This window comes from Amblyomma maculatum, chromosome 5, assembly GCF_055883805.1.
Source record: "Amblyomma maculatum isolate TAMU_Amacu chromosome 5, ASM5588380v1, whole genome shotgun sequence".
Taxonomy (NCBI): Eukaryota; Metazoa; Arthropoda; class Arachnida; order Ixodida; family Ixodidae; genus Amblyomma; species Amblyomma maculatum.
In genome coordinates, this window is record NC_139348.1 from 97,891,672 (window position 1) to 97,909,796 (window position 18,125).

At 46.0% G+C, this 18,125-nt stretch overlaps 2 protein-coding genes across 3 annotated transcripts; one reads left to right on the forward strand and one right to left on the reverse strand.

Moving 5' to 3' along the window:
- Nucleotides 1-982: 982 nt before the first annotated feature.
- On the reverse strand, nucleotides 983-2,071 carry LOC146188978 (uncharacterized). Its single transcript, XM_084605146.1, has one exon. It carries the CDS (start codon nucleotides 1,889-1,891, stop codon nucleotides 983-985), a length of 909 nt encoding a protein of 302 aa, XP_084461272.1. The 5' UTR covers nucleotides 1,892-2,071.
- Nucleotides 2,072-6,209: 4,138 nt separating this feature from the next.
- On the forward strand, nucleotides 6,210-9,914 carry LOC146188979 (uncharacterized). Of its 2 annotated transcripts, XM_084603940.1 has the most exons (6): nucleotides 6,223-6,422; nucleotides 7,414-7,602; nucleotides 7,980-8,099; nucleotides 8,257-8,456; nucleotides 8,845-8,942; nucleotides 9,341-9,912. In XM_084603940.1, exons 1-5 carry the CDS (start codon nucleotides 6,275-6,277, stop codon nucleotides 8,887-8,889), a joined length of 702 nt encoding a protein of 233 aa, XP_084460066.1. In that variant the 5' UTR covers nucleotides 6,223-6,274; the 3' UTR covers nucleotides 8,890-8,942; nucleotides 9,341-9,912. The 2 variants fall into 2 exon arrangements, with proteins under 2 accessions (XP_084460065.1, XP_084460066.1); XM_084603939.1 differs by lacking the exon at nucleotides 7,980-8,099 and having other exon boundaries at nucleotides 6,210-6,422; nucleotides 9,341-9,914.
- The last annotated feature ends 8,211 nt before the right edge of the window (nucleotides 9,915-18,125 follow it).

The window sequence follows — 18,125 nt, forward strand, 5'->3', positions numbered from 1 at the left end:
TCGCAAATTATTTTCTGCTTAAGTTCGGAAATTTCTTCCACTATTGGTTTTAATGATAAGTTTCTATTTGATTTCTTTTTTAACCTTTTAAGTCTTCGCTGTAAGCGCAACGTCTCCCGAGAGATCCATGGGTTACGGTAAACAGATTTTTTTGCAATTTTGGGAACAAAACGGTCAATACAGTCGGAGACAATATTTTTAAACGACAGCCATAGGTCATTCACGCTAGCAGTACTGTTTCTAAAACTATCAAAACATAAATAAAGCACATCCAGAATAGACTCATCATCAGCACGCGAAAAATTGGGAAAGAAATGCACATTATTCTGGCGATCTGGGTACACATTTGACAAACTCAGAAGTACAGCTTTGTGATCAGATATCCCATTTGTGACATCACAGGTTATGAGATTACGGATAGCACCACTTACAAAAAATAAATCAAGAATGGATCCTATGGCTCCTTGCACCCTCGTAAAATTCTTTACTACTTGCAACAAGTCAAATGTGAACACAATGTCGAGCATGGTAGAGTCAGCATTATGGGCAGAGCGTGATGAAAAATATTGCCAATCAATATTAGGTAAGTTAAAATCCCCAGCCAGTATTAGTCTATCGTCTGTTTTGACATGACATTGTAAATATGCTCTTAAGTTTTCCAAGACCGTAACACAAGAACTGGGAGGCCTATAGAAAACACCAAGAACAAAGCGGACGTTGTTGATGTATGTTTTACAAAATACGGCTTCAATGCCTGGAGCATCAGGCATTCTAAAAAGTTGCAGTGATGATTTAAACAAAATTGCCACTCCTCCACCTCTTCTGTCATGGTCACCACGAAAAACCTTATAGTCCTTAGGTACAAATTCACTGTCAAATACTTCACTGCTCAACCATGTCTCCGTAAGCATGGCAACGTCCGCATCATGTGAGAACAGTAAACCTTCGAGTTCCCCAACTTTATTGACGACGCTGCGACAATTTACGTTAAGAATTTTGAAATCCGGATTGTTCCAGAAACGCTCGGGATTTTATACCGAGCGTTTCTTACATTCCCCCTTCCGAACATATCACCATCGATGCTTAACTTGTCAAAAACCAGCTTAACTTTTGCACCGTTGCTCTTTTCCTGAGATGCGCTTTCCCATAACTTTTTTCTGATGTCACGGATTCGTTTCGAAAAGTCTTCACTAGCTGAAAAATCTGTGCCTTTCAACTTCGGGCATGCTTTCATTATTGAAGCCTTCTCTCGGTAGTCACTCAGTTTAATGATGACAGGGCGGTTCTTTTTTGATTTCATACCTATTCGGTGGCACCTTTCAATGCTGCTTATTGCAAGTCCCAACTTCTCGTCAAAAATTTCCTCCGTTATTCTGCTTGTAAGCTCCGCTTCTGTTTCATTTTCTTTTAATCCGTAAATCAATAGGTTGTTCCTACGGCTCCTGTTTTCCAAGTCGTCAGTTTTGTTTAACAGGTATGAAACGGTGGCCTCTAGTTTATTTACAGTTGACTTCAGGTCCTCTACTTCCGTTTTTAAAGTATTGATAGTTGCTACCTCATTTTCAAGACTTTTAATTCCTTCTGTCAAGCCATCTATCTTTTCTTCGAAAGAACCCTGTTTTGCCAAAATGTCATTGACAGACGACGTCAGGGTGTTTTGGCCCAAGAGTAGTTGCTGAAGCATTTCCTTTTCCGTCATTTCTGGGCCTGGATTTGATTCTATGTCACCACATTTTAAAAGATCCTCTTGGAAAGAATAAACGAACGATAAAGCATTCCTTATACACAGTGGGCAGGGCAGCAGCAACAGAAAGCGGTTGTCGCTACGATAACAACAGGCAGATAAGGAGTTACCAACCTGCGCAATGAAGCAAAATGGGTTCTTGAGCATTGTGCTCGATGTGCTGCTGCCGAGCCCACTGGTTGCAGGCGGCGATGGGAGTCTTCTTATATAGGCGTCGATGTCCCCGTGATGTGATGTCCCCTGTGATGGCGCAGTCGCAGAAATGGTGATGATAGGCACGTTGGGGTCCTTAATCAAGCAGACATCGGCACGTGCTGTGCTCTCAAAGCAAACGTCACTCACTGGATGTAAAAGCAATCGGGAGGAACCTTGACCAAGGCAGGATGGTCGTGTGGCCAGCAATACGGTTAGCACCTGCGCAATGAAGCAAAATGGGTTCTTGAGCATTGTGCTCAATGTGCTGCTGCCGAGCCCACTGGTTGCAGGCGGCGATGGGAGTCATATAGGCGTCGATGTCCCCGTGATGTGACGTCCCCTGTGATGGCGCAGTCGCAGAAACGGTGATGATAGGCACGTTGGGGTCCTTAATCAAGCAGACATCGGCACGTGCTGTGCTCTCAAAGCAAACGTCACTCGCTGGATGTAAAAGCAATCGGGAGGAACCTTGACCAAGGCAGGATGGTCGTGTGGCCAGCAATACGGTTAGCACCTGCGCAATGAAGCAAAATGGGTTCTTGAGCATTGTGCTCGATGTGCTGCTGCCGAGCCCACTGGTTGCAGGCGGCGATGGGAGTCTTATATAGGCGTCGATGTCCCCGTGATGTGACGTCCCCTGTGATGGCGCAGTCGCAGAAACGGTGATGATAGGCACGTTGGGGTCCTTAATCAAGCAGACATCGGCACGTGCTGTGCTCTCAAAGCAAACGTCACTCGCTGGATGTAAAAGCAATCGGGAGGAACCTTGACCAAGGCAGGATGGTCGTGTGGCCAGCAATACGGTTAGCACCTGCGCAATGAAGCAAAATGGGTTCTTGAGCATTGTGCTCAATGTGCTGCTGCCGAGCCCACTGGTTGCAGGCGGCGATGGGAGTCTTATATAGGCGTCGATGCCCCCGTGATGTGACGTCCCCTGTGATGGCGCAGTCGCAGAAACGGTGATGATAGGCACGTTGGGGTCCTTAATCAAGCAGACATCGGCACGTGCTGTGCTCTCAAAGCAAACGTCACTCGCTGGATGTAAAAGCAATCGGGAGGAACCTTGACCAAGGCAGGATGGTCGTGTGGCCAGCAATACGGTTAGCACCTGCGCAATGAAGCAAAATGGGTTCTTGAGCATTGTGCTCGATGTGCTGCTGCCGAGCCCACTGGTTGCAGGCGGCGATGGGAGTCTTATATAGGCGTCGATGTCCCCGTGATGTGACGTCCCCTGTGATGGCGCAGTCGCAGAAACGGTGATGATAGGCACGTTGGGGTCCTTACCCAGGTAACGCAAAACATTGCCTAAACGTTGCCTGTATGTATGAACTTCCACACAACGTAATGCGACAAAATCTCACATTGCTGCGACGTTGCAAGACATACGTTGCCCTGACGTTTAGAGTTTACGTCATCATAACGTTTATAGGCATACACAGCACTGACGTTGGGTGTACACATCTCACCAACGTTTTGATAACATTGCTATTGCAACATTTATAAACAGGCCGAGTTAGATATTACTGGCGAAACTAATAAAGCTGCAAAAGTGAAATGCGAAATTCCCGGTTGGACAAGAATATATTCTCAAGTGATAAATGGCAGCTTTATAACATGGAAACAATTTTAGATAGTAATTATTTTCCAACAAATCATCAGATCACAACGGTCAAAAATATCACAAACTATACTTTTATTAATTTACAATACTGTTGAGAGCCCAACAGACAGTGAAAATTATATCATGGACATGAGTGCAAACAAACACCGTGTTGTGGGAATGGTTTTGTCATTGTCAGAGAGTACCAAGCAAAGGTATGGTTTTTACAATGGGAGCGCACAAAAAATAGCATCTGCATTTTTCTTGACTGGTAAGCACACACATTTTGTACCAATTTCATTGATGCTCCACGTACTCAGACCCCGTGAAAGTCCTCGGGCTCTGTAAACACCTATGTCAACAGACCACAGCGTTGCATCATGAAAGTAACATCGGCATAGTGTTGCCCGCAAATAAGGACGTCACCTTCAGCTGCTATAAAATTTCTTATTAGGACAAAATTTCCACCCGTTATCCTCACACAGCTGTTTTTTGGCTTTGTAGAAAACACTTTTTTCCCAATCGTAGTTTTACTGAATCGCTGCCCCCGGAATGTTTCAGGGACTAGTCCATTCATGTGAATATTGGACAGCTTGATGCCATCACTTCTAGGAGTCACTGGTTGCTTGAACTGCTTTAGTTCAGCTGCTCGCATAAAAATTTGTTCCGTAAGAAGGGCATGGCCTCTGGCCAGTCGCTTCAGCTTTCCTATAAAAGCTTCAAAAGGAAAGGCTGAAAATATGGCAATGTGGCAAAACCGTCGCACATCATCTTCCAGATGCGAGAGGCTATGTATGCTAACATTTTAGATGCCACTGCCATAAAGCTTACCTGCCTCTGTAACGAAGCTAAGTAGCAGCTGCTCAGCATATTCACACAAAGTCATACAAAGATCGGGTGAGGCCAGTATTGTGATGGTAGAACTTAGCTTCAAAAAGTGCGTGTAAAATGGATGAGCAAGGTGTTGCTTCAGAACAATGGGGCCAAAGTAAACAAGGAAGTTTCTATACTCGGATGCCTTCCAAAATTCTAGAACACTCAGGGTCCTTGGAATGCGCTGAAGCTCCTGTGGAGTGTTGACAGCCAAAGTAACTAAGTTCTCAGAAATGGCCCTACGTGCACTCAAAGGCAGCATTGACACTGATGGGGCAGTTGATGTCCAATACTGCACTAGAAGTCTTTTCATAACTCTTAAGCAAACCAAACGCATATAGTCTAGTGGGAACCAGTCTGATGCCCAGCTTGAGCAATGGTGATGTGCAATTGTGATGATCAGGCTGTCATGTTGAAGTTTTCACCTGTACGCGGAGGGGCCAACACATCAGGAAATATACCTTTCCTATGCTCTACAGAGTACATGCCTTTTTGCACGTACTTTTCACATGCATAGTATGCTGCATGTCTCTTGGTACATTTAAGGAATTCCAGCGCAGGCATGTCGCAAATGCATGAACAATCACTAGGGAACACAGCTTCACCATGGTGCAGTCCAAGCTCTAAAAGTGAACACTCTCGGGTTTTGAGTCCCCCATGTAGAGAGCTGCAAGGAAAGGTTCATTTCGCGAGCTTTCTTCGGCCCGCACAACCACAGGCCAGAACTGTTTCGACGAACTCCTAGATAAGGGCACACCATCGACGTTCATCGTCAGGGAAATCACTGAAGCGCTCACTGATATGGCTCCACTTTCTAGTTGCTGAATGAGGTTTCCAGTGACGCCAAAAAAGCAGTAAGTGCCACTTCCCATGCTGGTGACTACTGGCATGAGGCGTCCGCAGCAGTGTTCTGGCATCAGAAGGGAGGTCTGGGTGGTGCGGCTGCAGAATTTTCAGAAGCTTAGTGATGTGGGCGGCAAAAATGTTATCTACAGCCCATGAACGAAGTGGGTCGTGCAAAGCCGGAGCTAAATCCACCTCACTATCGCTTGACGAAAAATCGCGGAGCTCACTGCTGCATGAATACTGCTGTAGAATTTGTTCTTGAGACTTGGCAACTTCGCCAGTTGGCGGTGGATCAACGGGGCACAATGGAGAAACCAATTCTTCATCGTCGTTGCTGCTGTGAAACACCACCCTCTCAAAATGTTCCTCGGCAGTAGCTAAGTTTCAGCTTGTAAGGGACTGCTGTACAGTAGGGCTATCAGATTGGCAAAGTGCTGCTATTTTGGTTGCCCTGCGTCAGAATTTCTGTCTTCTTCCAACATCAATGATACACCACTATGTCCTCTCCATCGCCGATAGACACAGCTTTACTCGCAAACACGAGCGGTACGCATCATGGTGCACTGAAGGTCATCGACGAATGAGCAGTATGATCACTTGCTTCAGCTACGCACAAGTATCGGGGTTATAACAGCGCAAAGCTGATACAACATGATAAGGCGTGCTCAGGAGAAAAAGCCACTTTTCCGCGCTGCTACACAAGCATTACCCATGAGATGTGAACACACACTGGCTGGGCTTGAGCTTGGCTCGACTACACCTCGTTTGTGTGCCATACATTGCTTGTCTTGGCCAACGAAAGCGTTTATGTAATAAATAACCATAAATAAACAATTTTTTGCAAATAAAAAAACTTTCACGCAGTAAATTACTAAGCTTGAACATTAGCATAAATTAACAAATATTTATTTCATATTATTTTGCTGCGTTCAGGCAGTTCAGGCTTGGTTCAGGCGGCACCACATTCAATATGGCGGGACAAAAGAAACACGACGGCATGGCTCTTGTGGGGCTTTATGGAGCTTTTTCGCACGTTATGCCTTGTCTTGCCACTTGCCCGTGCTCGTGTGCATTTTGACTTTGAGTGCCTTCGTGCAGACTTCGCAGCCGCATTTCACGTGCGAACTCAATCTTCCGACTGCATGCACTGTTCATCGCTCACAGGTGAGTTGCTATTGCTTTGGTGACCTCCCTTTTAGCTTGTAGGCATATCTCAGACTGCCGCATCTGGAACCACATTGGATGCGCCACGCGTTTTCTGTTTATTCCTTGCTGCTTTGTTAATCATGAAAAGTGCTGCGCTTCCCCGCATCACAGATGTTCAGCAGAGCTGCTTGTGTTCTGATCAGGAGACAAATGCTCAAATTATTTTGCCTCTTTGGCGGTGTGGTCACCGTGACAGTGTCACGCTAACGCCTAAGTTGTCACGCCCGTGGCAAGAGCCGCATCATTAGGTCTGTGTGACCGATTAGTGTCATTAATCGTTTGCTCGAAGTGTGACTGAAAATTCATCTAGTTTGATAGCCCACAGGCCGCCGGTTGGGGCCACCAGCCAGCCATCTCGCTAACTTGCTCAGTGTATGTATGCGCCCTTTGCCATTCCGGTTTAGCATTTTGGCGCTTTGTGTGTGTGTGTGTGTGTGTGTGTGTGTGTGTGTGTGTGTGTGTGTGTGTGTGTGTGTGTGTGTGTGTGTGTGTGTGTGTGTGTGTGTGTGTGTGTGTGTGTGTGTGTGTGTGTGTGTGTGTGTGTGTGTGTGTGTGTCATCTGCGTGTCATCTGCGTGGACTGAACATAGTTGGAAGTTAAGTATGCTGAAATTCGCCACGACTGTGTTGCGCTGTTTTTACTTTAGAGATCAGCAGTAAACTTCTTGTTGATGAAAATTTCTTGCACATGCCGAGTAGGAGATAGTGTTTGCAGCGATTTAATTTCCTGAAACGCCAGCAATAAGTGTGCAAAGAAAACTAGTTTCAATGACATGCATCTCGCTCAGCTGCTGGCAAAATACACACTGACCATAAATTGACCCTCATTGATTGGAAACTTGAGCAGTGAAGTGCAACTCATTAGTGTCTCTTCAACAGAGGCACTTAGAAAATAATGCCTTTGACTTGGCACTAGTGCTTGTTATGCTAACTGCGCTATATTCTTGCAGGATGTTCTACATCGTCGAATTCAGCAGTGCGGACGGAGTTGCTGCCATCCCCAAAATTCTGGGTGTGGAATGGGGAAGCATTATGGCTGCCATACCGAACCCCGTCTCGTTGCCCAAGCGCTATAAAAGACTGCGAGGAGCCTGGAAAAGAATGGATTGCACACAAATGCCGAATCTTAGGCGAGACTAGTACGTCATTTTTTTTTTTTTTGTCACAAGATAGTATTGTGATTATAGGGTACTGTTGGAGCTTTAGGTTCTTGGTTGTGGCAGTGTACAAAGGCAACGATGCACATAAGTTAAGCACTGCCAGAGGGGAGAACTTTTGAGCCAAAATGGTGAAATAATCACACATCATCTTAATTCAATGACTCTTATCAGTAATCGTGTTTGTTGCTCATTGGCTCAAGGTTCCTGTTATAGTGATATTGTTATGCTCTTATTTCAGTAATATTGTTGCTAAGCAGTTGTGAACGTTGCCTTTTCACGGGTCTGCTTAATATTTTAATTCAGTTTCCCTTTAGCCGTGTCATTCAATCTTTCTACACTGAACTCTTTGCTTGTAGCAACATATGCTGACGCAAAAAGAAGAGAGAAGAAAGCTGAAGAGGTGTCAGATTTGACAGCTGATGAGGAACGGCTGACAAAAAGGCCGAGAAAGCCCACCAAGAAGACGTTGTATGGAAGTACGAGTCCAGTTTTGCTGCTAAAATGTTTTTGCCTGATATGTTTACACTTTCTATATTAATCATGCATATTCCATTTGCTTTGCTGCTATATTTGTGAATGTTACTTTAGCAAGCCACTATTGAAATAACTGAATTGAAACATTTTTAACTGCAGTGTCGGATGAAGACGGCAGCAACGTCCCAACAAAAAAAAAAGGAAACAGAAGGCTCTTTTTGTTTGTGAGGAAAGTGAAAGCGATGAAAGCTGCGATAATCATCGCCTACCATCTACAGTTCCTACACAACAAGCCAAGCAACTACCATTCGTTGGCCGTCCTCCACCGAGACCAGCACAAGCAGAAAGCGGCATCCAAGGTAAAAACTTGCCTTGTGCCTGTAGTGGGTGTTGTAAGCAACATTTTACTGTGCAGTGCATGTTATAGCTCTATATTTGTGGTTTTATTCTGGCACAAATATATATTTGGCTAGTTTTTAAATTCTGGCCAGCAGTCCATTTTTGCTGCTGCGTTCTAATGTATTTTCTAATTTTTTTTCTTTTGCTCATTTAAGGGCTTCTGAAGAACCTTGTGCAAAAGGTGTGGATTCATTGAGTCGTATAATAGATTGAGGTGCACAATTCAATGTCTTCATAAGCGTGTTCACAGTTCATAACAGATGTAATGGGTTTTGTTAATTTGTAGTAAATATCAGTGTGTGTCTAGGTTTACTGCCCTAAGTCTGTGATATTGTTTTGTTTGCGCAGTGGCCCTCCGGCAGTCTTGCCTGTTGGGCAAGGAAGTGGACATGAGACATGACATTGGCGACCATTTTCGCTACGCACCAGCACGCTGCAAAAAAACGGTAGGTCTGTTATGCTGTGTACGGAAGCTGGACTATCATTTAGTCTACTTGTGCATCAAGCTGTGCAAAAACTGGACTTGTCACAGTCACTTAGCTTACCAGCATATCATATGGAACAGCATAGGCAAAACCTATGGGACATAAAAGTAAACTTCTAGGATATAGTGTAAGGCCATCAATGTTGCATCAGCTGTAATTTTGATGGTTTTAAAAGCGGAAATTCAGTGGGTGTCCTGGTGTTCTTTATTTTTGTACTATCTGTCCAATAAATATTGGCACGCTCCACACACAATTCTGGTCCTGCAAATTTAGTTTTAGATGTCTGATTACTTTGTAAGTGCTGTCTTGAATTTTGGCTGAATAATAATCTTTTTTGTGTTTTTGTTCTTTTAATTTAGTGGCCTAATTCATGGAATGGATGACCTGGCAGCTATGTGATTGCTCGTTTCTTCATGGAATTGCTGACTCAACAGATGTACAATCATGCCAAATAAATTGTGTAAATGATCTCACATGTGCACCTGACGTAATTTTTGCACTGGCTGTGTCATTCAAGTGACCGGTCAGCAGTCAGCAGACCACGATTACTGCGTAACTGCCTTTTGGTGTGTGCCTTGCCGACATATAAGCATACATTAGTCACTTCAGGAAGGCAGAACGCACTCATGCACGATTCATCAGCTATGGCTGCACCTTGTCTAGTAGGAACAGATGGTGCGGGTTATGTAGCTTTTGCCTAGAAGCTCCTTGAGGAAGGTACCGCATGCATTGTTTAGAATACATTAAGGCAATGTACAGGCAACGTTTCTTTCGTCATTTTTTGTTGGTATAACGTTGAAATAACATAACGTCAACGTTTTCAGAACGTTGTAGAAACATTAGTGCATAACGTTATCTGGTGATCAAAAATAGTGACATTAGCAACAATCAGGCAACGTTGCTCTCTGACATTTGTGGCCATTCAGATAACGTTCCAGTGACATTTTGCGTTACCTGGGTAATCAAGCAGACATCGGCACGTGCTGTGCTCTCAAAGCAAACGTCACTCGCTGGATGTAAAAGCAATCGGGAGGAACCTTGACCAAGGCAGGATGGTCGTGTGGCCAGCAATACGGTTAGCACCTGCGCAATGAAGCAAAATGGGTTCTTGAGCATTGTGCTCGATGTGCTGCTGCCGAGCCCACTGATGTGACGTCTTTTGAAAGGATTGGTCTCCACATCAAGTATGTTCACCTCGTCAAAGGCGATTTTGTGGTCGGCGCATTCGCAGTGCTCGGCGAGTGAGGTTGCTTTTCGAGTTCAATTGCCGGGCGTCATTTTTATGCTGCAATATGCACCGACAGAGATTTTTTGTTTCGTCGATATATGAGGCAGAGCACTCGGAGCACGAGATTTTATAACGCCTGGTTATTTTTCTCTGGGAATACGGTCTTTTGGTAGCGGCAGAAAATGGCCGACTGTTGAGGTAGGTTTGTGCGACATACAGACGTGTTTGCGCAGGATGCGTGCAAGCGCCTCACTGGTGCTCGCCACGTATGGGAGCACAATGCGAGGGCGCTTCGTCGTTTCCGTGCTGACCGGACCCTCTTGTCCTGCTAGCTCGACGGCGGGGAGCACATTGGAATAAAGGCGCGTGTATAGCCATTCTTCTTCAGATCGGCTAAGCATAGGCCGCTGCCTGCTACTGCAGGCCTCGAACTTTGGTCGCCCCTGAGGAAGGGACTGAGTTGGTTGCGAAACCTTGGGTTCTAATAAATAATTTGGTTGGTGATAGTGTTTCTTAAACTAGTGGTTCCTCACACCAATTAACAAGCTAATGGCAGAAGGAGCACAGGTAACTTCTTCAAGAGGCTACATATGCTCTTTGCAACCATGTGTTCTTATTCCATCATTTACTATCAGCCAAAAAGAACTCAGTACTCTGACAGCATTATCTGCACACTGGATTCACTTTCAGAGTTTTCCTCTAATGTATCAACCTGTGAGAGACAAATTCAATTAACAGTGAATAAACTAGCGACATGGGAAGATAGAAATCGTTTCAGGTTCTCTGCACAGAAATCAATAGCCGTTTTATTCTCACTTAGACGAGGTTTGTAAGTGGACCCTACAGTTTACCTAAATGACATTGCTCTGCCAGTAAAACACGAACATAATTTTCTAGGCATTACTTTCGACAGAAAGCTTACTTTCCTCCCCCACATAAACACCCTTAAAAAGAAAGCCTCCCAATCTTTAAATATACTTAAAGGGAAGCTGAAGCACTTTTCGAAAAAATTGAGTTTTCGGCAGCATTTAGTTGTTTTTGGTCCACTGAACAAGAATATCGCATTAAAAAAGGGCTTAAATAAACGCAAACAGCTGTTTTTTAGAAGAAAACGCGCGCCAGCGCCTCAGGGCGCCGAGCGAACGCTGCTGTCGCCTGTGAGTGGTCGGGACCGTCTTGACGTCATCGACGGGTGTCCCGCGGGTCTCCGGCCTGCACCGACGGCGTTGCTGCGTAGTGCGTTGCTAGCGCGTTGCTTCAGTTGGCTGGAAGGCCTAGTCTTGAAAATTATGGATAGTGTGGGCAGTACTGATCAGTTTGGACTCTCGCCATTTATGTTCGAGCCATCAGCGGCTGCAGAAAACGGCGGAAGCAACGACGCCGCGGAGTGCGCCGATGGAGAAAGTGACGCCGCGACATTTTCACGGGTTGGAAATCTCCTCTGGTACGTATGTTTTGCGTAGGTGCTTGTTTTTACATATCTTTGCGAGGTAGATGTGCAAGTGGTAATAAAGTAAATCACGTCGAAACGCTGTTGCTTACTGGCTGCTGCATAACAGCCAAAACACCAGACACCTGTAATATCGAATTCAAAACGCCGGCATGCTTACACGAGTCACGCGAGGTAAAGCATTTGTTTTTCATTTATTTAGAGCGCGGTGCCTGCTTACATCCGAAGGCCTTTTATTACTACGAACTATTATTACTACTGGGTTTTATATCTGCTTGGGATGCATTGCAAACTGTTGGCGGCCGCACCACAACTTGCAGGCTTTTGTCAGCAGTTTCCTTTGAGACGACCTGTGCCTCTGTAACCCTGATTTTTACATTCTCTTCGCATGGCGAAGGGGGTGAAGTGGTAGCTTCTTCTTCAGGAGGCGTGTTCTCGAGCATTTCTGCGAGGGCCTGAAAGAATATGAAATATGCACAACACAAATGCCAGCCTACTATGAAGAAATACATAAAAATTCATGAAAACACTGACAAAAGCATTTTCTTTCTTTAGTATCAATAACCACAGTGCCTTAGACCACATCCAAAGATTAGGAGCCTCAAGGAATTTACTATCCTCAGACGTGCTTTTCCCTGCACTCTGTTCTTTTGCATTGTGAAAGATGTAGTTGCAGGAATCTGTTCAAAAGAAGATTTATACTGATTAACAGCACAAGCGTGAGTGCAACTTTACTAACGAGCACAGAAAACTACTGCCACTGCACCAATATGATGCATTTTGACAGATATATGTTCAGAGGGTGAATGAGAGAGAATCCGAAACTCCGACCAAAGGTCTCAGTTTTATGCTGTACAGATATACCCCCGCGTACTACAACTCTGATAGCACGGAATTAAAAAAAAAAGATACTGTCCCACCGCGGTGGCTCAGTGGTTGTTTTGACGAATGTCGTCGAAAGGAAACCGACGGGCTGCCAAGTCACACCTTATTAACTGGTGGGCCTCGTGCCGCCGACTTGTCGCTGCGGCGCACAGGGTATGTTCACACGATCCACTATACAGTTATGGCCCTCGGGTGGCGATTGCTAGAACGCTGATTTCGAGGTAGAGGGATTTGGCCCCGCCACAGCAGCCGCAATCCAGTTTTGGGAGATGCAAGGCGCCTGTGTAATATCCGATGTATGGAGATTCGGGCAGGAGAAATATTTCCCGAGCCCTTCGCCACTATGTCCTTCACATAGCTATAGTTCGCGGAACGTTGAACCACACAGGCAAACCACGGACAGGCACAAGCGTACCTTAAACACTTACCTCCCGCCGCTTTCTTTTGGCGAAGGCCGCTCTTGGAGGTGGCAAGGCGTTAGTGCGGGAACACCGACGAAACGACTCCGGGCTTCAGTCGCGCTGATTTAATTGGAATTCCGAGTGCCCGCATCGTTCCCAAGCTCCGATAATAGTCACTGTCACGGAAATGGTTCGAGCACAACACAGTTGATTTCGTAGGTACGAAATTTTTCCTCTTCACGGCAGAGACCCACCGCGCTGAAAGTTTCTTGTCCTTTGGAAACGTGTGAAACACCACATCGTCCCGGCCGCCAGTGTTCGCGCAGCCGAATGCTGCGCAGAACGACGGCATGATGGGCACTTGTCGCTACACCCACTCCACACAGAACGCTCGAACTGGAAAAAACAAACGGCGCTAGCAAAGGATTACGTTGAATCGTCGTTCGCCGTGCCAAAGCGCGAGACGCAGCGGAGCAAGCAATGCGGAACGGGCAGGACGGCCGGCCGGCTCCCCGTGAATGGCGTCACTTCCGCCAGCTCCCAATTTTGCCATCCCCCAACCCGGCGCTTCCGGAGGCGACGGGGGCGTGTCCGCGGCGGGTTTTTAAAAGGCGATTGCGGCTGTTCTAACGGACAGAATCGAGAAAAAATTTAAACATATGATTTTCGAGGTCTTTTCTTCCCAACCACAGCATTTCATGCAATTTGAAAACCGCTTCAGCTTCCCTTTAAAGTGCTGTCACGTAAACGCTGGGGATCCGACAGGAGATGCCTTCTGCAGATTTATCGTTCAGTTGTACGTTCGAGCTTGGACTACGGTTGCATAGTCTATGGTTCCGCAAGACCCTCATACCTAAAACGACTAGACCCAGTCCACAACCTAGGTCTGCGTCTTTCGACCGGGGCATACAGGACGTCGCCTGTGCGAAGTCTGTGTGTAGAAACCAACGAACCATCTCTTGAGGACAGAAGAACCATGGTAACTTGTTCATACATTCTTAAGATCCGTTATAGAACACAGGCGGCCTTGCTTTCGTCTCCATCGAAAAGTGGCCGCCGAAGCCCGGTTACGATCCCGCATTCTTGGGAACAGTAGCCGAGCGCCGTAACCACTGCGCCACCCTGGCGGGCCCTTGTCTATCGTGAGGATGAGTTAAAACACACATCATAATTCTCCTTGTCTGCATGATGCTGATGTGGCCACTCCCGGCCCTTTGTAGCGAGGGATCACAGAGTTCTTTATTAGGCCAATAAAGGAGTAGAAAAAGAACAAAAACTATACCAACTGCTGTGCATTGGTCAAAAGTCCAGAAAAAAGAAAAGAGGAAGGAAAAGAAGGGGGAGTCCTTCAACAATCTTCTCGTTTACGCCACTAGTCAAGGCGGTGCTTTGTCACCTCTACTGCCCTACCCAGGGTATTGCTCTTTGGGTGGTGACATCGACTGCAGACCAAGTGCTGTCGAGAGTCTCCATGAGTGCTGATGTCGCAGTTGTAGGGGGGGGGGGCACAGTTTCGTGCACTCTATCACAACATGCTGTATGGTTTTATCGGCTGCGTCGCACTTGGAGCACTTGTGCGCAGAAAACCACTCCGTGCCTCGCAGGGTAACCCACTGCCGTCCGCTGTCTCGTGTGTTGTCATAGATGTTCTCATTAGCGATCGTGTGTTTTGTGCTGGAGTCCACCACCAGGGATGACTTTGCCCGTGCTTCGCTGTGCCATCTCTTCATTTCTGCTTCTCAAACCTGGTTATGGATATGCTCTCTCCACGCAAGCTGGAATATCTCCAACAGGCCGGCTTGTGGAATTCCGTACTCCTCTGCCAACCTTCGCGTTCAAAGCATCCATCTGGTGTTGGAGCATTGCAGTACGATCTACTTGTATACCTCGCTGGACCATCTATGGCAAAGTGCTCAGCCGGCGCTGCAAGGCAAGCTTGGCGGTTGTCTCACATGCGGCGATAGTAGCGCTGACAATGATGCTGCAATTAATGATAATGACAATGACGGCATTAGCAATGATAACGGTGCATTTAGTTGATAATGATAATCAGAGCAAACGTGATGCACCGTGTGCACCAGCAACGCTCAGCCTTTTGCACTTCTGCAGTGTAGATTCCACAGTGCTCTCGGAATTTTCGGGCTCCCTGCCATACACAAGGTGGAATGGAGTTGACCTGCTTCTTCGCTCCTAGCCGGCAGGCAGCAACAGCGCGGCGGGCTACTGTGCTGACATCAAAGCGAGAAACTAGTTACATCGGCTTAACTTTCAGGCTGACTGACTGCTAATGTATGCAAGGAGGACAATGCCACGGACAACGAGAAGTGGGTTTTTTACACGACGGATATTATGATGTGCTTCTCGCTTTCTAGAACGATAATTAGTCTGAGGAAACCTTTGGCCCTTTGCTTTGGCGTCCATGCCGATATGTTGGAATGGCCTCACAAGTGATTGATTTGGTTGTATATCCTGCAGTCTTGTTAGCAGTGTTCGGTGGCGTTAGCAGTCGCAGCAACTCCTGACATAGTGCGTGACATTAGCAGATAGACGAGACCAATATGGGCCCATATTAACCTGAATGCGACTGAGAGTAAAATAAAGTTTAGACGCCCAGCTGTGGGCTCATCATGAGGGGCCTGTACAATTTCATCGAGATGGCCCACAGGGACAAGTAAGTAGGCGGTCAGGGTGCGAACGCCATTATAAAGCGCAAGGGAGGCTAGTCCACGTTTGAACACTCTAATCGGCAAGGATGACTTTCCTTCAAGGTAGTTGAAGTCGTGAGTGCTGAAGTTGCGTGAAGTAGGCCCCAAAATAGCATCATTATTGTCTTCTTCCAGTACTTTTGGACAGGGGCTCGTGAAAAGCAGTACCATGTATGCGTGGCCAAAATAGGTGTTTAGAGCAGCTCTTGCAGCAAGCAAATATGCTTTTTGGAGCAGCTAAATGCAGCACAAAGCAGGACAGACGTTCTGAAACAGCTATGCAGCAGAAATGTTAATGTTTTATGGCATAAATATCGGCTTTTTGAAGAAACTTCAGAGCATGTGGTCAATTAATTCTCCATTAAGTCAAAGGCCTTTCTACCCTTCTTGGCAGCAGAAATTGTGCTGTTTACAAACAGGCCCGCTGTGTTCTGAAGATGTTTTACTGCGGACTGACTGTAACCAACATGTGACCAGTGTGCCGTTTAAAGGCCCATTCACGATTGAGGATTGCAAAGGGTGTGCGATTAAGGAACCGCTCAGATTGACTGATGTTCACACTTGCAAAGGCAAACCGTGGGTCGCTTTCCCAAATTGGCCTCGTTCAGAACGAGACTTGTCGACCTTGTCTGCTCACCAAAACAGAAGCCGGATGTAAACCGAACTTCGATTCATATCAACTGTGGCGCTTGTTGCTAAACAAGCTAACTCTCAAAACGTAAGAATAATGTGCTTCAGATTGTATGCTTAAATAATACAGCATGAGCACATCTATTTTGGCCTTCTCGACAATCTCTAGACGAAGCCCAAAACAAGTCCAAGGATAGCTAAGGTTGCACACTATAGTGAAGGCTTGCCAAAGTAAAAAAAAATATGCGAATGAAATATTTTTGCTGAAGAAAGAAAAAGGCTCTCAGTGACCACAATCCACGGCATGCATGCAAGAGTGCCGCAGTCACCATGAATAGCAGAAAACATGGGGATGATATCGTTTGACGTCAGCGCCCAAGGTTGCCAAACCATAAAGCTGCTTTCGCTATTAATAAAAAAATTCATTTTAAACTATCTACTGCACTGAAATCTCAAATTTCGAGGATTTATAATTAACGTGAATGGAGTCAAACGCAATAATCAGTTTATGCTCAAATTTTAGCTGTCATGACCCCTTTAAATAAATATAAATAGTTCAAGCATATGGTACCCACGTGAATGAACTAAGCTGCTAAATTTGAAAATACACAAGACGCGGGCAGAGTCAATAAATAGAGCCCTAGAACATAATTTTTTCCATCTCCTCACCTTCAGGTGCATTATCTGCTCTGGTTTAGAGCTCTGCTCTTAGTTTAGTGACTTGACATAAAAACAGAACGTCATCTGGACGTAGAACTTCTCTATGCGAAGAGTAATTTTTCTGTCATGGGCAGAATATCCAGGCTCTGGAACCTCTGGGCTTTTCAAAAACATCGCAAAATTATGAATGCTGCTTGTCTTAACTCAATTATTGAAATGAAATAAATAATTTTAAGAAATCGAATTTTCCAGCGTGTTTACGAGCTTTGCAAGCTCTGCAGACGTATAAAGAAGACCTCGGTGGTCAAAATTTGAGATGAATTCGTTTTCTTTTTTTTTTTTTTGCACATATAATTTGCTCAAAATCAGATACAGAATAAGTACTGCATTTTGATTTGTGCCTGAACTTTCAAGCCACATATCTTGCAATATGTCGAGTGCGCGAGGCATTTGAGGATGCAATGTTGGCTTCAGGCAGAGAACATCTCCAGCAAATATATTGTGAAAGAAGGCCAGGTCGAGACGCCAAAGTCGTGACGGCAAGGCAAGGTACGCCGTGTCAGCGTTTTAATCTGTTGGTGAACCCAGGCACGAGCTGGAGCCGGCGCCGCGGGACGATGACGATGGTATGTACAAATGAAAGAAGATCCCTGGAAGGCTCACACAATCTTCCCGGGGGGTCGGAAGCGGCCAGCCTGGCCGCTCCTAACCAACCGATGCACCGCGGTGCACAAACGGCTTCAAGCGGGAGACATGAACAATTTCAGTTCCACGGTGGCGTCGATCGGCTGGGGGATCAACAGGTGTGACTTGGTAGTTCACGGGGGAGGTTTGGTTTATAATCTTGTAGGGACCAAGACAGCGACGCTGAAATTTATCACTAAGGCCCGGGGCGCGCAGTGGTGTGTAAAGCAGGACTTCGTCACCGGGACGAAAAGAGACCGCACGGTGCGTAGAATCGTAGCGACTCTTGCGGTCTTCCTGGCGCGCTTCTGTGTTGAGGCGGGCAAGATGACGGCATCTGGCCACACGGGATAAGAACTGGGCCGGTACTGATGAGGAGTGGTCGAGCGTAGAGAAGAAGGAAGTGTCGAGCATTGTAGTGGGAGGACGGCCAAAAACGAGGAAAAACGGAGTAACCGGTAGTCCGCTGTAATGCTGTATTATAGGCGAATGTGACGAATG

Coding starts and splice junctions, on each gene's coding strand:
- LOC146188979 (XM_084603940.1), top strand. CDS start 6,275: ATGGAGCTTTTTCGCACGTTATGCCTTGTCTTGCCACTTGCCCGTGCT. Junction 6,423..7,413: donor GCACTGTTCATCGCTCACAG/GTGAGTTGCTAT, acceptor ATATTCTTGCAG/GATGTTCTACATCGTCGAAT. Junction 8,457..8,844: donor AGCAGAAAGCGGCATCCAAG/GTAAAAACTTGC, acceptor TTGTTTGCGCAG/TGGCCCTCCGGCAGTCTTGC.
- LOC146188978 (XM_084605146.1), bottom strand. CDS start 1,891: ATGCTCAAGAACCCATTTTGCTTCATTGCGCAGGTTGGTAACTCCTTA.